General features: G+C 36.6%; 1 protein-coding gene across 11 annotated transcripts in view; it reads right to left on the bottom strand.

The window, feature by feature from the left end:
* Window positions 1-11,637, bottom strand: part of LOC127790259 (centromere protein C-like) — an 87,149-nt gene extending 75,512 nt beyond the window's left edge. For 9 of the 11 annotated variants that reach the window (XM_052319616.1, XM_052319617.1, XM_052319620.1 and 6 more), the window contains exons 1-4: window positions 11,477-11,637; window positions 10,960-11,165; window positions 10,712-10,800; window positions 10,526-10,628 (exon numbers count right to left, since the gene is read on the bottom strand). In XM_052319616.1, coding sequence (XP_052175576.1) covers window positions 10,526-10,628; window positions 10,712-10,800; window positions 10,960-11,165; window positions 11,477-11,479 — 401 coding nt within the window. In that variant the 5' untranslated portion in view covers window positions 11,480-11,637. The remainder of the gene's footprint in view (window positions 1-10,525; window positions 10,629-10,711; window positions 10,801-10,959; window positions 11,166-11,476) is intronic. The other 2 variants (XM_052319622.1, XM_052319624.1) reach the window with 2 other exon arrangements.
* Window positions 11,638-20,462: the final 8,825 nt, after the last annotated feature.

Raw genomic sequence — 20,462 nt, 5'->3', positions numbered from 1 at the left:
GAGTACTTGGGGTATATTATATCTGGCCAGGAGGTGAGTATTAATCCAAGAAAGATAGCACCTATGGCCAATTAGCCAAGGCCTATAACCATTAAGGCACTGAGGGGTTTTCTGGGGTTGATAGGCTATTATAAGAGGTTTGTGAGGGGATATGGGGGAATTAGCAAGCCATTGACAGACTTCATGAAGAAGGACAACTTCGTGTGAGATCAAAAGGCTAAGGCAACCTTTGAGCAACTGAAGAAATCCATGTGTGAGGCCCCGTTGTTAAGCCTACCAGATTTCAACAAAACATCCGTAGTGGAGACAGATGCAAGTGGGCTGGGAATTGGAGTTGTCCTTATGCAAGAAGGGAGACCCCTAGCATTTATAAGTCGGGTTTTAGCCCCCAAACATGTAGGCCTAAGCTTCTATGAGAAGGAGCTGTTGGCAGTGATTTTTCCAATGGAAAAATGGAGACAATATCTTGAGGGGGGGAAATTCATTATTAAGACAGACCATGAAAGCTTAAAGTTTCTGTTACAGCAGAAACTTCACACTCACTTACAGAAGAAGGGGATAACCAAGCTAATGGGCCTAGATTATGTCATTAAGTACAAGAAGGGGAAGGAGAACATTGCAGCTGATGCCCTCTGATGTGGCCACCAATCAAGACTCGGCCCAAAGCTGACCCGACCACACCAGAACAATATTTTAATACTTCTTAAGTTTTAGAATTCTACTTGATTTAGGATTCAATTTTATGTTTCTACTTGATTTAGGATTCTACTTCATGTTGGATTAGGATTTATTTCTATTAGGATTTTAGTTAGATTTTGTTTTCCGAATATTATATGGATTTGGATTAGCCAAATACTATAAATATGCCTAGGATCTAGAGTTTGTAATCAAGTTTTTCTTAATCAAATTTCAGCAACCTATTTAGGTTTTCTTAGCAAAATAGTCTTGTTTTTGCGTCTTCTTGAAAGCCAAGGTTCGGCTATTGAAGTTTGCTCTTTCAAGAGTTTATTTTAGTGTGTTTTTTCACACATGCGCTACACACTGCGTCAGGTGGTATCAGAGCGATTAATCAACCAATCTTGAAGGTAACGGTAGCAACCAATCTCGTGACGGTGATCAGGGGTTGTCCGCAGTTTGGAGAGCAATCGAAGAACAGCGAGAAGTAACCCGTACTATCCAGCAACGATTGGAGCAACTTAGCACTAATTGGGCACCTTACTACGAGTTGATGATGACAGGAACCTGAATAATGGGGTGAATCAAGCCGGAGCGGGAAGACCACCCATTAATCATGTCCTTGTTAATCCTAGAAGACCAGTGATTGAAAATAGCAATGAAGATGATGATTTTGGTCGAGCAATAGCTAACCCTGGTGGTAGGGGGTTAGGAGGAATGCGCATCAACACAATCATTGGGGCAACGATGAGTATAAACTAAAAGTTGATATTCCTACCTTTAGTGGAGATCTTGATATTGAAGGATTCCTGGATTGGATCACTGAGGTTGACCGTTTTTTTGAATACATGGAGATCCCAGATGAACGACAAGTAAAGTTAGTGGCTTACAGGTTGAAGGGCGGTGCATCTGTTTGGTGGGAGCGATTAAGAGAAACGAAATTGAGGGAAGGCCGACAGCCAGTTCAGACATGGAGATGAATAAAGCAGCTATTAAGAGGTAGGTTTTTACCGCCTGACTATAAACAATATATGTTTGAAGCTTATCAAATATGTGCACAGGGAATGAAGAGTGTGAATGAATATACCTCTGAGTTTCTGCGATTGGCGGAGAGAAACCAATTATCAGAAAGTGACAATCAACAAGCAGCTCGTTACTTGAATGGATTGAAGCTTGCTATTCGTGATAAAATTAGGGTTCAGATGGTTCTAAGTGTGCAAGAAGCAAGGAACTTAACCTTAAAGGCTGAGTTAATGTTGAGTGAGAGAGCTCGTAATGACAATTATCGTCGGTATAGTGGGAATGAAAATAAACAAGCAGCTTTTGATAAAGCCAAGTCGGTTCAAGGAGCACAACCCTTCAATCCACCCCATACAGTCAACCCTAATAAGGCTACAACGGGGGGAAACATTCGAGGTACTACTTCTAATCTTCCAAAACCCCCTAATCCTTATGCAAAGCCTATTCTTTTAAAATGTTTCAAGTGCAATGAGGTTGGGCATCGATCTAGTGATTGCCCAAGGAGAAAAACAGTTAACATTGTAGAAAGGGAAGAGGAAGATGTTGCTGAAAAGGAAGTATATTGCGAGCCTGATGGGGAGGATGACGAAGAAGATTATGGACATGGGGAATATACCTGTGTAGTGAGGAAGTTAATGCTATCTCAAAAGAATGAAGATGCTACTCAACGGCATAAGCTTTTTCGCACGAGGTGTACGGTGAAAGGAAAAATCTTTGAGTTGATTATTGATAGTGAAAGTCAGGAGAACATCATAGGAAAAGATGTGGTGGCAAAGATGCAGTTAACTCCTAAAAAACATCCAAACCCTTACATGATTGGATGGATCAAAGAAGTTGGTGGCATACATGTGGATGAACGCTACAGGGTGCCTTTCTCTATTGATAAGTACTCCAACGAAATCTATTGTTGATATGGATGCTTGCCATATTTTATTTGGGAGGCCTTGGCAATTTGATGTGGATGCTAAGCACTCGGGTAGGAAGAACACATATCAGCTTGAAAAAGAAGGTGTGCGTTATACTTTGTGACCCATAGTGGAAAAGAATCAAACCAAAGCTTCTAAAGTAGAGGGGCGAAATTTTCTTACCATTACACATAAACACACTGAGTTTGTGAGGGAGTGTAAGGTTACTCGAGAGGTTCACTTATTGGTTATCAAGGGAGAGAGTGTGAGTGAGCCACTGAAGGTGAATCAAATTCCAGTGGAGGTACAGGGATTGTTGGAGGAATTTCATGATGTGGTTCCTGAGGAGTTGCCTAATAAGCTACCTCCTATGAGAGATATTCAACACCACATTGACTTGGTTCCTAGTGCTAGCTTACCTAACCTATCACACTACAGGATGAGTCCTAGGGAAAATGAGATTTTGCGTGAGCAGGTAGAGGAATTGTTGAGAAAAATGCACATTCAGACTAGCATGAGTCCATGTGCAGTGCGAGCATTATTAACACCAAAGAAAGATGGGAGTTGGAGGATGTGTGTTGACAGTAGAGCCATCAACAAAATTACTATTGGGTACAAATTTCCAATTCCTAGGCTTGACGACATGCTTGATCAACTTGATGAGGCTGTGATTTTTACCAAAATTGATCTTAGAAGTGGTTATCATCAAATCAAAATTCAACCTGGAGATGAGTGGAAGATAGCTTTCAAGACAAGAGATGGGTTGTTTGAGTGGTTAGTCATGCCCTTTGGACTAACCAATGCACCAAGCACTTTCATGAGACTAATGAATCAAGTATTACGCCCTTTCATTGGTAAATTCGTTGTGGTGTATTTTGATGATATTTTGATGTACAGTAAGTCTATTAATGAGCATGAGGGGCATATTCGAGATGTGTTGAGTGTGTTGAGGGAAAACAAACTTTATGCTAATTTGAAGAAGTGTACTTTTATGAGTGAGAGCTTGTTATTCTTGGGCTTTGTTATAAGGAAAAAGGGCGTAAAGGTAGATGAGGAAAAAGTGCAAGCTATTAGAGAGTGGCCAACCCCTAAAAATGTCAGTGATGTGCGAAGTTTCCATGGGTTAGCAACTTTCTATAGACGGTTTATCAAACACTTTAGTAATATTGTGGCTCCAATTAGTGAGTGTTTAAAGAAAGGAAAATTCCATTGGGGTGAAGAACAAGAGCAAAGTTTCACCTTGATAAAAGAGAAATTATGTACCGCTCTTGACTTAGCTTTGCCAAGCTTTGACAAATTGTTTGAGGTTGAGTGTGATGCGAGTGGAGTGGGAATAGGTGTTGTGTTGTCCCAAGAGAAGAGACCAATTGCATTTTTCAATGAGAAGTTGTGTGAAGCCAGAAGAAAGTAGTCTACTTATGATAAGGAGTTTTATGCAGTGGTGAGGGCTCTTAAGACATGGGAACATTACTTGATTGCCAAAGAATTTGTTCTTTACACGGATCACCAAGCTCTTAAATACTTGAGTAGCCAAAAGCAATTGAGGAGTGATATGCATGCTAGATGGTCTGCTTTTATTGATAAATTTCCATATAAAATTGTGCATAAGTTGGGACAGCATAATCGAGTGGCCGACGCTTTGAGTAGGCGTGTGGATTTGATCGAGACTCTTAGTGTTGAGATTGTTGGGTTTGAGTGCTTGAAAGATTTCTATGTGCATGATGGGTTTCTCATGAAGGGAAATCAATTGTGCATCCCTTGCACATCTCTTCGTGAGAAAATTATTCGGGATTTGCATGGTGGTGGCTTAACAGGGCATCTTGGCAGAGACAAGACTATTGAAGCTATTATGGGAAGGTATTATTGGCCAAGAGCAAGGAGAGATGTTTCTATTATTGTGGCGAGGTGTTATATATGTCAAACAGCTAAGAGACACTCTTCTAACGCCGGTCTCTACATGCAATTGCCTGTTCCCAATGCTATTTGGGAAGATTTGTCTATGGACTTTGTGTTGGGTCTACCGCGAACCCAACGAGGTATGGATTCTGTTTTTGTAGTGGTTGACAGGTTTTCCAAGATGGCGCACTTTCTCCCATGTAAGAAGACAGCAGATGCAGTAGCTACAGCCAAACTGTTTTTCAAAGAGATTGTTAGACTACATGAAGTCCCTAAAACTATTACTTCGGATCGTGATACAAGGTTTTTGAGTCACTTCTGGATTACCTTGTGGAGAATGTTCGATTCATCTTTGAATTTCAGCAACACAGCACATCCCCAGACTGATGGACAGACAGAGATGATGAATTGCACCTTAGGAAATCTGATTCGCAGTGTTTGCAAATATAAGCCAAGACAATGGGACCTAGTCATAGCTCAAGCAGAATTTGCCTACAACAACGTCGTGCATAGCTCAACAGGAAGATCACCATTCTCTATCGTATACATGAAAGTTCCTAATCATGCATTGGATTTGGTAAAATTACCATTCTCTATCATATCTTCATGTGGCAATAGCAGTACAGTTGCTAAATTGAACATTTTCCATGTTTTTCCCAATTCTTAGAATTTGTATGCACTTGATTTACTGCTTTTCATCCTCCATTTCTTGCTTTAAAGATGAGATCTATTAGGCTTATTGAGTTATTGTTGCATTTTATGTGGAGAAGACCTGCTCATTCTGTTATAGCTAGCAAAACATGCCTCTGTCAATTATTTGAAGATGGAATTGGTGTATGACCCAGTCAAATTTTATTTGGTGAAGTCATGATGACTGGTTTTTATGATGCTTTTTCTTGGCTTTAGCTGAACTTCAACAAATGTCATAACCATTCATTATCTTGATTAATTTCTTCCCTAATAATATTACTTTGCTTAATGCTATAAAAACTAAGATGCTTATCAATGTAATTATGTGATCAGTGAACAAATGATTGATAATTGCCCACATTGCTTTTTTTTTATCTCATGTACGTGAATTGCCCACAGTGAACAAATGATTGATAATTGCTCATTCCTCATTTTCTTTATGCCTCTTGAGTCCCTGACATTTCAGATTAAATTGCCCATAGTGTTTTTTTGTTTTTTTATTGTGATTAATGGTTGTAGCACCATAACATGAACTGCCATTGCATTTTCTTGTGATTGGCTTTCTGATTGTTTTTTATTGTGATTAATGTTTTAGTTGATGGTATGATAATGCAATGTTCATGTTGTCTGAATGTAGTTTGGCCCTTTGGGGTATGATAATGCAGTTTGTGATTGGCTTTCTGTTGTTTTAGAGGGCGTTGCACCTAGGAATTATTATTGTCCAGTCCAGTTATCACAAGGTAGGTACAAAACAACAATCATTTATCAGGTCTTTCTGTTTTCTTGGCTTTACTGGATTCATCTCATTGTTAGTGGTCCATGGAAAATTATTGAGTAACTTATTTCAATACTATTCTCTAAATCTGCCGAGGAAGCATAGTAATTTGGCAAGGCTTTATGGAATTACTAGTTCTCAATTGTTATCAATGTTGTGAACAAACTTATAAATTGTACTGAAAGAACAATAGCACTGATTATTGTGCAGGCCTTATTGTTTAATAGCACTGATTTATATTTTTAGGTTTATAATTTAACTCTTTTCTCTTTTGTTTAGTTTTGTTCGGTTTGGTTTTGGGTGGGTTTTCGGTTCGAGTATCTTGGTTTTTGTTTAAATTCGGTTTGGTTAGCTCGATTTTCATTTTAATTCGGTTCAGTTCGATTCGGTTTTAGGTAGGTTTTTCTGGTTCGGTTAGCCGAAGTTTAAAATCGGTTTGGTCGGTTTTGGTTATTTCGGTTAGCTTAGGATTTGGTTCGAGTATATACTTAGAGGCGGTTCGGTTCGGTTTACAGAAAATCGGCCAATTCGGTTCGGTTAAACCGAATGCACACCCCTAGCGGCATCTCCAGTCTTCTTCCACGCACTTCGGATGCCAATTCCCTCCAATTCCACCCTCGAACTCCCTACCCATTTTGATTCCAGGTGATCCCTCGGAATTCTGGGTAAATTCCGAAGGTCTATCTCCCTTCTTCGCTTTGATCTTCCTCTCCCGTTCTTGATCCTCCCCTCTTATGGCGTCAACACCCTTCTGCATCCCCTCCATCTTCTCCGCATCGGACAGCTTGTTCACAACGAAGTAGCGCTCAGCCCTAAAAACCCAGCCATCTTGATCATCTCCCTCGAAGATGGGTATTTACAGGCGTCTCCCACGGTACTCCTACCTTCCGACACCATCGACCCAATCGCCCCCTTAGCCATTTCTCGCTCCAGCTACCAACGTTCCCTCCCTTGTCAAGGGCGAACCTACAAGTGGGTCTTCCTCATCTCGCTTCCCCTTCCTCTCTCTCTCTTGCTCCTCCTGTCTCTCCTCGTTCTTCCTCTCCCGATCCTGCTCTTCCCACCTCGTTCTCATCCGAGCAAATTGTTCCAACAAGCTCTCTACCTTCTTCCCCACCGATTGAACCACACCCCCTCATGGCATCAAGTTCCCGATGCATGCCTTCCACCCTCCCTTCCAAATTTCCTACTCGGTCAGTCAAGTTCACCATTAGGATCGATGATGCTCTGATACCAAATTGATAGGATCCCCGATAGAAATCCAAACAACAATCAAATATCAATAACTATAAGACTTTCCAGCCAAGAACAAAAGCAACCCAGGGCGTTCGAGAGGTCCTTAACTCTCCCTAAGACTCAATACAAGAACAATCTCCCCTCTCTCCCAATTTCTTCCCCCTCTAAATATTCTTCCCTCCCTCCTCCTCAATAGAAATCTGTTACACGCTTGCTGGGTTGTTACACAACCCAGCGATTTCCCTTCACTACCCCTACGCACATGGTTGGTTGTTATGCCAGCCATCCAATTTACACCCTTGCCCCTTGTCTTTGATAAGTCAAGTGCCTATCACAAACGTAACCCCTGTACTCATCCCTTTCAAGTTTCCCCCCATAGTCTGTTGAGGAGTGGAATTTGCCTTGGGCCACGCCTTACCCTTCCCAAATATGGCTTCCAATGTCAACGCCTACAATCTGGCCTTCTCCGTAGCATGCCTTACCGTCGTAGACATTATCATCTTTACCATCGATTTGAGTTCACCCCTTAGGCCACCCACAAAATTTGACACAAAATACTGCTCAGTCAAGGATGGCTAAGCATTCCACATCAATGCCCTCAATTCTTCAAACTTATCTAAGTACTCAGTCACCGTTCCCACTTGCTTCAACATTTTGAACTTTTCAATCACACTAGACATGTTCTTCTCCCCAAATCTTTCACATAACTCCTCTGTAAACTCATTCCACCCTGCCTCCATCTCCTTAGTATTAATCTACCCTTGGTACCAAGAGTTGGTTGTATCATTGAGATAGGCCGCTACCATGGTTACCTTCTGCCCTTCCATGAAATTGTACAATTGAAAAAATCGCTCATGCCTACGGATCCACCACCTAGGCTTGGATCCATCAAACAGGGGACTCTCCAATCGTGGCATTGAGGTATCACTATTAACTTGGCGAGTAATTCCTCTTACCTAAACTCCGATGTCCTCCTTTGATGGCTCATTTGGGTCCCCCATCCCAGGGGGGCACAAAAGGATTTTGTGGCCGAAATGACTGGGATCCATGAATCATCGGGGTGAAAATTCAAGTGGCAGCTTGAATTGCAGTAGGGAGGTTAGCATGTTGAACATGTTATTGATCCTCCGTTCGTACTGCTCAATTGCCTCCCGATGTCTCTCCAATTCATGTTGCATTGCCTCCTATGAAGCGATCATATCCTCTATTCCCTAAATGACCGCGTCATGTGTCTGAGTCATTCCGAACTCCAATGCCTCCATTCGTGTCTCCAACTGCTTCAAACGAGAACCTTCCGCCATTGCCTCTACACTGTCGTAATGCCCCAATTACTTGATCTGATCACCGCCTTCGTAGCCGAGGATGATCGGCTTTGATACCAAAATGATAAGTCTCGGATCTGAGACTTATATAATTCTGGAAAGAATTGTAGCCGTAAGAATTTGAATAGAAAGAAAGAGAGAATTTGAAAGTAGGAGGGAGAATTGAGAGAGAGAAAAGAGGGAAGAATTATGTCTTATCTCATTTCATAATTCCCATCCTTGTACATCAGTCACCTTTTATAGGCAGCATTTTGGTTATAACCGAGAATGTACAAGTAGTTACAGTGCTAACTACTTGAGTAATACCACCTTTTATTAGCTAGCTTAGGGTAATTACAAGCATACCCCCATCACCCCATTGGGGTCGTGACACTATTCTATTAGCCCAAGCTTAAGGAGGAGGTGATCAAGTTTGTTTTGGCATGTGATGTCTACAAGAGGTGCAAACATGAGACTGTAGCCCACCTGGAGTTGTTACAACCATTAACCATCCCAGGATAAGCATGGGAGAGGGTTTCAATGGATTTTATAGAAGGGCTGGCAAAACCTGAGGGTAAGGACTACATTTTTTGTAGTAGTGGATCGATTCACAAAATTTGCTCACTTCCTAAGTCTCACCCATCCATACACAACTCAGGGGTGGCCAAAACCTTTTTAGACCAAGTGGTTAAGTTGCATGGTATTCCAAAAGCCCTAGTGTCCAACAGGGATAAGGTGTTCGCCAACTTACTGTGGCAATCACTGATGAAATCCTTGGGAGCTAAACTAAGTATGTCATCCACCTACCACCCCCAAACTAATGGACAAACCGAGAGGGTCGATTAAGGCTTGGAGACAAACCTTAGGTGTTTATGTTTTCTACATCCTAAAGGCTGGCACAAGTGGCTATCTTTGGCCCAATGGTGGTATAAATCTAGCCACCACAACTCCATTAAAATGTCCCCCTTTGAAGCTCTAATTAGGTACAAACCGCCCCTCTTGCCAGCCCTCCTAGGTTTCACAAGTGTGGCAGCTGTGGATGAACATCTACAGCAAAGACAAAAGATCCCACAATAGCTAAAAAGGGATCTAGCCATGGCCCAAAATCGTATGAAATAGCTAGCGGATAAAGGGAGAAGTGAGAGGGAGTTCATTGTTGGAGAGAAAGTTTATCTTAAACTGAGGGGACCCCACCTCAAATCACTATCAACAGACCCTATTTCCAAGCTGAGTCCTAAGTATTATGGTCCTTTCCCTATTACAGCCAAGGTGGGAAGTGTGGCTTACAAACTACAGATACAAAAGGGATTCCAAATCCATCAGATATTCCATGTGTCATTGTTGAAGAAAGTTGTAGGAGTTGTAGGATAACAACCGATGAGTTCCTTGTTACCCCCGGAAGCCCTTGCTCCAGTCATTCCCCAAAACCCTCTGCCAACGTGTGATCTACAAGCAAGGGGCTCCAATCATTCAGGTGCTAGTAAAGTGGTCCAACATGCATGTGGACAACAATACTTGGGAGTACCTCCCGGACCTGGTTAACCAATTCCCCAAAGTAGCCAGTTTATGACCATTTCTTGAGGACAAGAAACATCTTAAGGGGAGGGTATTGTCATGTAATTGCCGATTATAGTAGTGATAAATAAAGTTAGTTAGTGCTGTGAGATGTTGTGTTGGGGGGTTAGCAATGACGTGTTGTATGGAGGCGGTTACACTTTTGGGCGGGAAATCCATGTAATTGGGCAAGGGTATAAAATGGTGTCGATCCAACTAATGGAGGCATCTAGAAGCTTAATGAAATTTCATCTCTGAATTCCTCCCCCCCCCCCCTCTCTCTCCCTCTCTATATTTCCCTCCTTTATTCTCTCTTTCTCTAGAAAATTCCCTCGACTCCTTGATCTCAGTCCTGCCGGTCGAGATCAATTGTTGATCAATTGCTAGATCTCTTAGGATCTGACAAGTTGCTATACACCCATACTACATACCGGAAGTAATCAAAGAATGGCATACTGAAACATTGATTATACCCTCGAATTCCTGGTCGACGATTTCGTTTAGTTTTCAATAGACTGCAATCCTTTAAGTGAGTCATATTTTCACCCCTCTGTCTTCGTAATTCTTCTTTGGCATCTGTCACCAATTACAAGAGAGAATAAAATATAGCAGTCAAATATTTTCCACAGTTTTGGAAACATTAGAGTAGTAGGATTTACTGTCAAGCCTTTCATGGGCCAAGAAATACTCATTCGGATCTTGAAGAAGGTCAACAATCAAACTTGGGTCCAAACTCACAGATGGCTGGCTGTGAAATCAACAGATTCCAGAATTAGACCAATGCGCAATGGACAACAACAACATATCAAGCCTTTATCCCACTATGTGGGGTCGGCTACAATAATTCTATATGAATTCAAGGAATGGGCATTGCTGAGAAAATGAAGTGTCAGCATAACAACAATACCATAAATCTGGCTTCCACGAAAATGGAGCCCTTTTACAGCCTAGTGCTGACCTTGGTTCTTGAGGACTTTCCTTGCCCTTTGCAGCAAGAGCAATTTTCCTTGTCTCGGATGCCACAGAGCTGGGAAAATCAAAGGTCAGGTGATCAAAACCACCATCAACAATGGCATTTACATGCTTCAAATGCTTACTCGGACTTCCCAATGCCTGAAAGGGGAAAAAAAAAAAAAGTGAGGCAAATCAATAATTATCCTTAACCAAAATGGGTTCCAAAAATCAACCCATTCTATGGACATGTTTACATTAACAGGCAATCATCATTCACTCACACTATTATAGTTTCTGACAAATAGTACATAGAGTAAATTGAAGTTTTGCGTCAATTTTTCAAGAAACACCCTCAACCAGAAAATTGGAACCTCCATTAGTGTGGTCATTTTAAAGAAATCGAGTTCTCCTTTGCTATGGCCAACAAACAAGCAGTAAATTCCTGCTACTCTACTGAACCAGCAACTCACCATTGGAAGGGTAACGGAGCGAGATCAGAGAAGGCTTCGAGTATTGGAGCTCCTACCGAGATTCATTCGCAAATCTCTTAATCACGAATAAATGGGACAGAAACCCTGAGAAGAGAGAGCAGCAGAGGGAATGGGGATGAAACGGAGCGAGCGGGAGTGGAATAATGTTAATAAATATTCCTTAGCCGTAGACGAGCGAGCATTTTACATAATTACTATTGATTAAAATTTTATCATTCCAAATTATTTTAAATTATTTATTAAAAAAATAATATTATATATGTAAATAATCTTCAGTTTATGTGCCAAAAAGGGCAGGAAGGGCAAAAAAAAATTTGTCGAGACACCAGCACGGCCCAAAAAATACCATCAACAGCCGACTAATCATCGACCCCCAAAAATAGGGGCTCCAACCCTCAAAAAATTTGCAAAAACATCGTCATTGCCAAAAAATAGGAGCTCCAACCCCTAAAATATTTGCAAAGACTATCGCACCTCCCTAAAAATATGCCACGGAGTCACCAATCAGTCGTTGACCCCTAAAATATTTGCAAAGGCCATCAACCCTACCCAAAAAGAGGCCACCACCGAGCTTACCCCTTTCCTTCCTTACCATGACAATAAATGTGGGTGATGTGAGGTGTAACATTTTGACTTTTGAATAATATGTGTGTGTGAGAGAGAAAGAAAGAAAAACAATAATAGAAAATTAAATATAGAAGAAATAAGATAAGATGATGATGATCACACTCACCTACTCTTGAGAGCTAGTATTATAGCTTTCAGTTCGAGTCTCTAGAATGGCAGAATCCATCTATGACTTATGAGCTAAAAATGGAGAAAAAAGAAGAAATGAATGATCGTTGGAATCAGAACAAAAACAATAGAGTGAAACTATGAATATAAAATATCTTCAGCAGTTGAACTTCAACCTCTCGCCCATTTTTGTCTCTCCCTCTCTCTACATATATATACGATTTCTTTCTACAATTTATAATCATTTTTTTTTTTTTTTGTATTTCTCTTTCTGTTATTTTATCTCAATGCCATGGTTAGTTTTTAACACTTATGTTTTGATTTTTTTTTTTTACACGTAACAATATCAAATTTTATCACTATTTTATCAAGAGGTGCACTTAAAAAAGCATAATCAGGTGCTATCGTTCCTACATTTTGGCACTTTTTATAATTATTTTTATTTAGTAAAATATTATTAAGCTCTCTAAATTAATTATTGTTTGAATAAAAATGTCTACTAGAAAGTATGAATTTAAATTTAAAAAATGTAAGAATAAAAAAAATGGTGAAAGAACTAATTTAAATAAATAAAAAGTGCACTTGATAAATTTGTTACTAATACTAAACACCAAATGGTAGAAAAACCAAATGAAAAATTAATTGAAATTGTGAATAAATTTTTTAGGATAACAGTTTAAATTCTTCACAAAATTGTGAAGAATATAACAAAAAATTAGAAAAAAATGTTCTAATGACAAGAATAAAAATGTAATGATAAAGATAAAATAACTGTTAAAAATATTTATGATTCGAATGAAAAAATTTGGACTCAAAGACCAATTGCTTTATTACTTAAGAAATGTCCAATTAGACACGTTTTAGATTTTCTAAGAGATAAAAATTCTATACACTTTTTTATAATTTATTACATTGGGAATTTACCAAATAGAGAAAAACATAATAGAAGATGGCTAGTATATTCAAAAGAATTAAATAAAATATTTTGTTATTATTGTAAATTATTTAGTTTGAAATCAAATACAAGTCAATTACCAAATAAAATGCGTGAAGATTAAAAAAATCTTACTGTCAAACTTAAAAGTCATGAAACAAATAATGAACATGCTATAAATATGAACACTTGGGTTGATGCTGAGATGAAATTACTTAAAAATAAAATAATTTATCGATATTTATAAAAAAAATAAAGAGAAAGACCATTGGAATAATGTATTAATAATAATTATTGCTATTGTGAAAAATCTTTCAAAAAATCATTTTGCATTTCGTGGTACAAATGAGAAGGTTTATCAAGATAATAATGAATTTTTTTTAGCTTAATTGAAATGATTACTGAGTTTGATCCAATAATATAAGAACACCTTAAACGCATTCAAAATAAAGAAATTCATAACCATTACCTTGTTCATAATATGCAAAATGAGTTGATAAATATTTCAACATTAAAAATAAAAAATATCATTACTAAAAAAATTAAAATATTTTTCAATTATACTTGATTGTAACCCATATGCAAGTCACGAAAAACAAATGTAATTTATATTAAGATGTGTAGATATTTCAACAATTTCGATAAAAATAGAAGAGTGTTTTATAGATTTTTTAAAAATAAATAATACCTTTTGGTCAAGATATTTTTAATATACTTACAAGTAAAATAAACAAATCTTGAACTTGATATAAAGAATGTAAGGATATGATAATGGATATCATATGATAATGGATATAATATGAAAAGCAGCAAAGTGTACAAAAAAGATTATTATATATAAATTCTAGAGCATTTATATACCATGTGGTTGTCACAATCTTAATTTAATTATTTGTGATATATGACTAATTCATGTGTTAATACTATGACATTTTTTAGAGTCAAACAGCACATATACATATTATTTTTTTGTTTTACAAAAAGATGAAAATTTTTATTATCACAAACACGTTGGGAAAGTCATATTGAAAGTGTTAACGTAATAAAATTTCAATCTCCACAAATAAAAGATGTTTTATATCAGTTAGTTGAAACTACCAAGGATCTTAATTAAAACAAAAAGTTAAGATATATCTAAAGCAACAAATGAGATAGAAAATTATGATTTTTTGTTAGGCATGATTATTGGTACGATATGTTGTTTGCTGTTAATATAGTTAGTAAACTAGTTCATTCTCGTGCGACACACGAAAGTTTATATGTATTAAATTTATTTAAAATTAACAACCTCACAACCATAAATTCCATCTATAATTTCAAGAATTACACATTTTTCATAAATTAATAATTAATTTAATATATGATAAATATAAATAAATTATATAAAATAATAAATAATACGACAACATATAATAAATTAATAACATAAATAATAAAAATATAAAACATAATAAAATTTTCAAAAGAAATATGACAACATATGATAAATATAAATAACTTATACAAAATATTAATTTTGTCAAAATAACTTAAACGACTTATTTAAAATAATTCAATTTTGCCTAAATAACTAATTTAACATAATCTACAAACTAATTATTTTTTAAAATTAAGTAATAACGTAAACATATATAAGATTTGTGTTTTTTTTACATGAAACTAATTAAGAGTTTTAGAGTTTTGAGTGGTGGCTTTATTGAGAGAGAATGAGAGGTAAATTATGAGAAATAAAATAAAAATTAAATTTATTTTTTAAAAAAATATACTTGGCAGTCGGTATTTGGCAGTATTACTTGATATCTCAAGATATTTTCCGATTTAAAAAAGTCTATTTTTTCTATAATTTATTTTAATTAAAATTTTATGTTAATATTTAAAAATTAATAATATGGATTAGATTTTGCCTCTTCTTATACCAGCATACTTACACATTCTTCAAACACTATTTAACCATGAATAAAACTATTTACAAGTTTCAAGAACTACACGTTTTTCACAAATTTAGACTTAACTAATGATCTATAAAAATTCCATTTCAGGTAAGCAAAAAAATAAACAAAATATAATAAAATATCGAAATAGAAAGTGAAAATGGATAGGAAAAAACTTTCACGGCTGTTTTATTATAATATATATATATATAGATATTTACAAAGTAAAGATATAGACATTACCATTGGATAACTTGAATGTCTAATTTATTTTTAAAAAAATTATAGAGAAATTGATTTTAAATCTTTTATGATATCTGTTAAAGAGATTGCAAAGCAAAATAATATAGAACCAAAATTTTGTAAAAAACGTACAATAAGGAGAAAGAAACAATTTAATGAGAATGAAAATGAAAAGATAAAATTATCTACTAAATAATCTTTTAAAATTAATTATTTTACATATTTAGTTCATCATGCTATTTCTTCTCTACAAAATAGATTTAAATAATTAAAAATTTATAAAGATATTTTTGGTTTCAACGTAGAAAAGTTAAAATTGCTTAATGATGATAATTTAAAGAAAAATTGTTTAAATCGTGAAAATTTTCTAAAACATGATATGCTATCTAATATTGATGGTTTAGATTTATTTTCACAATTAAAAAATTTAAAAGAAATTATAATCATATAAATTAAAACACCATTTGCGATACTAAATTTTATAAAAAAAAAAGTAAATTATTTTTCAATTGAATTGATAGCTTATAAAATATTATTAACAATTATTGTTACTGTAGCTTCATTAGAAAGAAGTTTTTCAAAATTAAAATTTGTAACACCTTGGTATTTTGGAAAAATAAATTAATATTGTATTTGAAAAAATTTATTTATGATTTATTAGTTAGCTGTGAGTTGAGGAATTGAATGCTGACATTAAATTTATTGTATTTTTGAATGAGAAAGTGATTGGAAGTTTTTGAAATTATCGAGATTTAAGTATAATTTTAGAATCTGGGAGTTGGTTTAGTAAAAATAAATTTAATTGTTGCATATCAATAAATAAGGGAGTCTTATAGCCAGGTGGTTATGTGTGCAGGAGAGATTTGGCAAGTTCTAGTTTCAAATCATGGGAGCAAAATGTTAAAAAAAAAATTTAGTGAAAAGAATTGGGATTAGTATATAAATATTTTGTAATGACCCGAATTTAGTGATGCAATGTTTTATTGTACCTTGAGGTTCAATTGGTTAGCTTATATATGTAGCATATTGTGTTTGGCAATTATTTTCTAAGTATTTGGGTGTTAAGGCGTGGTGTATGCATATATAAGTTAGAATATCCAAATGTATATAAAGTTATATATGAATTGGAGTTTAGATAACCGGATGGAAGGTGATGTATTCGAATAGAAGCAAGAATATCTGGATGGGAGAGTGAGGTATTCGGATATAAGGATGAGGTATCCGAATGAGGTATGGTGATATTCGGTTATAAGCTTAGGGCATTCAAATACCTCTCTATGCATTCGGACTTGTTGATTTGTAGCAGGTGTGTTGCATTCGGATGAGTGGCCATAGCATTCGGATATGCACTTGTTGATGTGTCTAGCATTTGGATGAGAAGAAGGCTTATTCGGATGTCTCGTTGAGTTTATGAGTGGTATTCGGATGAGAAGAAGACTTATTCGAATGTCTCATTGAGTTTGTGATTGGTATTTGGATGAGAAGAAGGCTTATTCGGATGTCTCATTGAGTTTGTGAGTGGTATTCGGGTGAGAAGAGGGCTTATTCGGATCTCCTCATTGAGTTCTTGTGAGTAATATCCGAATATGGCATGTAGCATCCGAATATGAGTGAACCATATCCGGATCTAGAGTTGGGATATCCGAATATGGAGATGGGTTCTGGGCAGTTTCGACACTGCTTCGTATTTTGGCCATAACTCTCTCGTCCAAGCACTAATTGAGGTGATGCAAGATGATATGGAACGACAAGAAAAAGATCTACAACTTTTATGTATTGAGTTTTCATATATTCGGGCTACATTAAGGTCAAAATTAGGCTTAAAGTTTTCTTTAATGGCTTTTTGAGTGATATATCCGGATATCCTTCTCAGCTTTTGTCTCTAGCATCTGGATAGGTGGTTTAATATCCGGATGTCCCTCTCAAGTCTTTGTCTCTAGTATCCAGATGGTTGCTCTCATATCCTGATGACTCTCTCAATGATCAAGCCATTATATTCAGATACCTACTGTAGCATCCAGATGCAACTCACATAAGCTTTACCCAGCCTTATCTCTTACATCCGGATGACCCTTGTCATATCCAGATGGCTCTCACAATCATAAGGCCATTACATCTGGATGACCTCTCTCTAATCCAAATGACCTCCACTATCAGCGACTTCCTAGGCCATTTTCATGACCAAACCTCGATTTTTAAGGCCATATCGAGGAAACTTTTCCTTCATTTATGCCACGCGTATAAGCCCATTAAACTTTATCCCTCATATATATATATATATACACATTCCAGATGCTCATATTATTCATCTGTGAGTATATTGGCGAAGAAGAAGAAGAATAAGCAGGAAGAAGAAGAGAAGAATAAGAAAGAAGAAGAAAACAGAGAAAGAAAAATGAGAGCTCAGCCAGCAGCTTCTTGGGTGATTTTCTTCTCTATTTTAGGCAAGCATCCTACCCTCTCCTTCTTTTTCCTTCCATTTGAAAGCTCTCATTTTCCTATTTCCTTCTCTTGATTTCTTTGAGGTTTAGTAACTTAGCTTGTGCGGATAAGTGGGTTAGCTTTTCTGCTATGCATGTTTATATATAGTGCCCAGTTAGCATGGAGAGTGGTGTGTATATATATATACACGACTGAGAAGCATGTGAATATCTATGTTAGGCTTGGTAGAAGGATGAGTTTAGTTTGCATGGGGTTTTTGTGTATACGGCCAAGACCCTGTCAGCAGGCTGAGTCATATATATATATATATATAAGTGGCCAAGATGCAGAGAAAAATGGATTAAGTTTAAGGATGAGTATATGCCCTAGAAGATAATTCGGTTACATAGATTTCTACCATACCTATATGCACGTGGTTGAGACCTAGTACGTATAGTTAAAAAGAAGTTAAATTAGAGAGAGATGAACATGAGAATAGTAGCCGATCGTGATTCTAAGTTCGGGGTTGACTTAGTTGGGTCAGTGGAGACTTACAGGTGGCTTTGAGAGATTTTCTCATTGATGACTTTTATGTCTTTCGAGGATTAATCAAGATGATGTATTGAGTCTCCAAAATGTCTCGGGAGAGTTTCTTCACTCTCCCATTTCCTTCACGGAATGAAGCTAGGCCTTTGATGAGTGCATAATTTCATATATTTATTTCCCTTACATATGGTCTTTTGGGTGAGCTTTATGCCTTATTGTGTTGATTTATGCTTATTTTTATGGTTAAGGCAATTTTGGACAGGTTAGAGTAAATTGGGCTTTTACTTAGAAAATTTCAACTTTTTAATATTTTGACATTTTGCGCTTCTTACAGATTTTTGATCATGTTAGAGTTCAAGAAAATGAATGAGGTCTTCAGAGAGTTTGTAGAGGACTTCTTGGGATTTCCATAATGGTATTATTTGTCCAAATACGAGTTCGTTTGGGCCTCGAAACATTGCTTCAACATTAGGGCCGAAAAGTTGGGTCAAATCTTAATCGGATTAGAATTCTACACGAACACTGAATCTTTAAAAGGATATAACTTGAGCTTATAATGTCCAAATCAAGAGATTAAAAAGTCTAAATTTGTATAAACATTTCAAACTACAATTCTTAAGAACGGGACAAAGCCCAGAAAGCTTGTTATCTGACCCAAAATTGGCTCATAAGTTACATGAGTCTAGGAAACCCTAATTCCTTTGCTAATTTGGATTCTGTGTTGGGGGATATTTAAGGTCTCGCACCAAGCCTGAGAAGGGAAGAACATGCGGGAAGAAAAAGAGGCAGAGAAGCACATCCAGAGAAGGAAGAAGCATCATTTTCTTATTTTCTCTTCTTTTTGTGTTCTTTATCTCATTATGTGTGGCTAAACTTTGGTTTTTCAGTAGAATGATATTTTGAAGCCATGTTGAAGAATACTGTGAGATCTTTTTGAGTTTACTTGCAATCTGAGTTTCTCTTGAATATTTATGTCTCTTCTGATTTTAATGTTTATGCTTGTGTGTTTTGATTGCGTAGACAGCCGCTATTCAATTCTTGACGCGTGATCAATTGCTAGCTTGAATACAAAATCCGTAATTGTTTGGTCTTTCTTGCATAAGTAGCAATCAAGGTTGATGATGTTAGAACAACAGTAGCTATAACATAAATTGCAACCTCAATCAACAACAACAACCATTATTGATCGCAACAGCAGATTAATAGTAACAATATATATGTGAGAATATTAACTGCAGCTTGCACAACGATAAGGAAAGCAAACTCGGATTCCAGTGAAGTGGGTTCCAACCGGGAAACACAGATCCGATAAAAACAACAGCACGACAAGACGAAGAAAGCAACCGATAACCGAGGCATGCTTGAAGTGTTGTCTTGAATACAGTAATGCCCTGCTCCGATGTAATGCCCCGTAAATTCCAGGATCAATTTTAATGCATTAGTTTCAAAATTTAAATATAGGAGGCGTTAATTAACTCATTAACGTTTTTCCCACTTCCTTATGGTATTTAAATGTTTTTAAATTCCAAGTCTGGAGAAACGTGTTAGGAAGGTATTAGATAAATATGAGGTATAAACTTGTAACCTTCAAGAAGAATACGTTGCAGCTTGAGCCTTGGTATTTCTTGTGATTCCATGTTTTACGTATTCAATTAGTCAGAATGACATCACAAAAAAGTTTTTTTATTTTTTGAGAACCCATGTTTATTTATTTGGTTGCTTAGCGTGTAATGGTCCCACGTATAACATTATGAACCATGAGTCTTTCATAAGTGGTGATTTCGATTGTATTCTTTTTAGGGGTTTGAATAGGAAATAAAAGTACATCCATAACATAACTTGGTAATTTCCACATCCAATCCTTTATCATTTTCTCGCAAGAACAAATTTCCCAAACATTCCAAATGGTGAATAGTAATAAGTAAGAGTTGTCTTGAGTATTATAATTACAACAACTTGGCTTATCACAAGGTAAGTAAAATGAGGTTAATATTGAGTAGCAGCTTCCTTTTGCCTTTACTTGCTTCCAGGGTACCTGAAACACTTGCCACACCTAGATCGTGGAATGTTCCAATGGTATGAAACACCCAAGTTAGATTGTGATATCTAAGTGGATAACTCAGTATTAAAGGTGCATACAAATGCATTATGCAGT

Source organism: Diospyros lotus, chromosome 14 (assembly GCF_014633365.1).
Source record: "Diospyros lotus cultivar Yz01 chromosome 14, ASM1463336v1, whole genome shotgun sequence".
Classification (NCBI taxonomy): domain Eukaryota; kingdom Viridiplantae; phylum Streptophyta; class Magnoliopsida; order Ericales; family Ebenaceae; genus Diospyros; species Diospyros lotus.
Note: the sequence above shows the minus strand (reverse complement) of the source record. Positions and strands in the feature narration are given on the sequence as shown.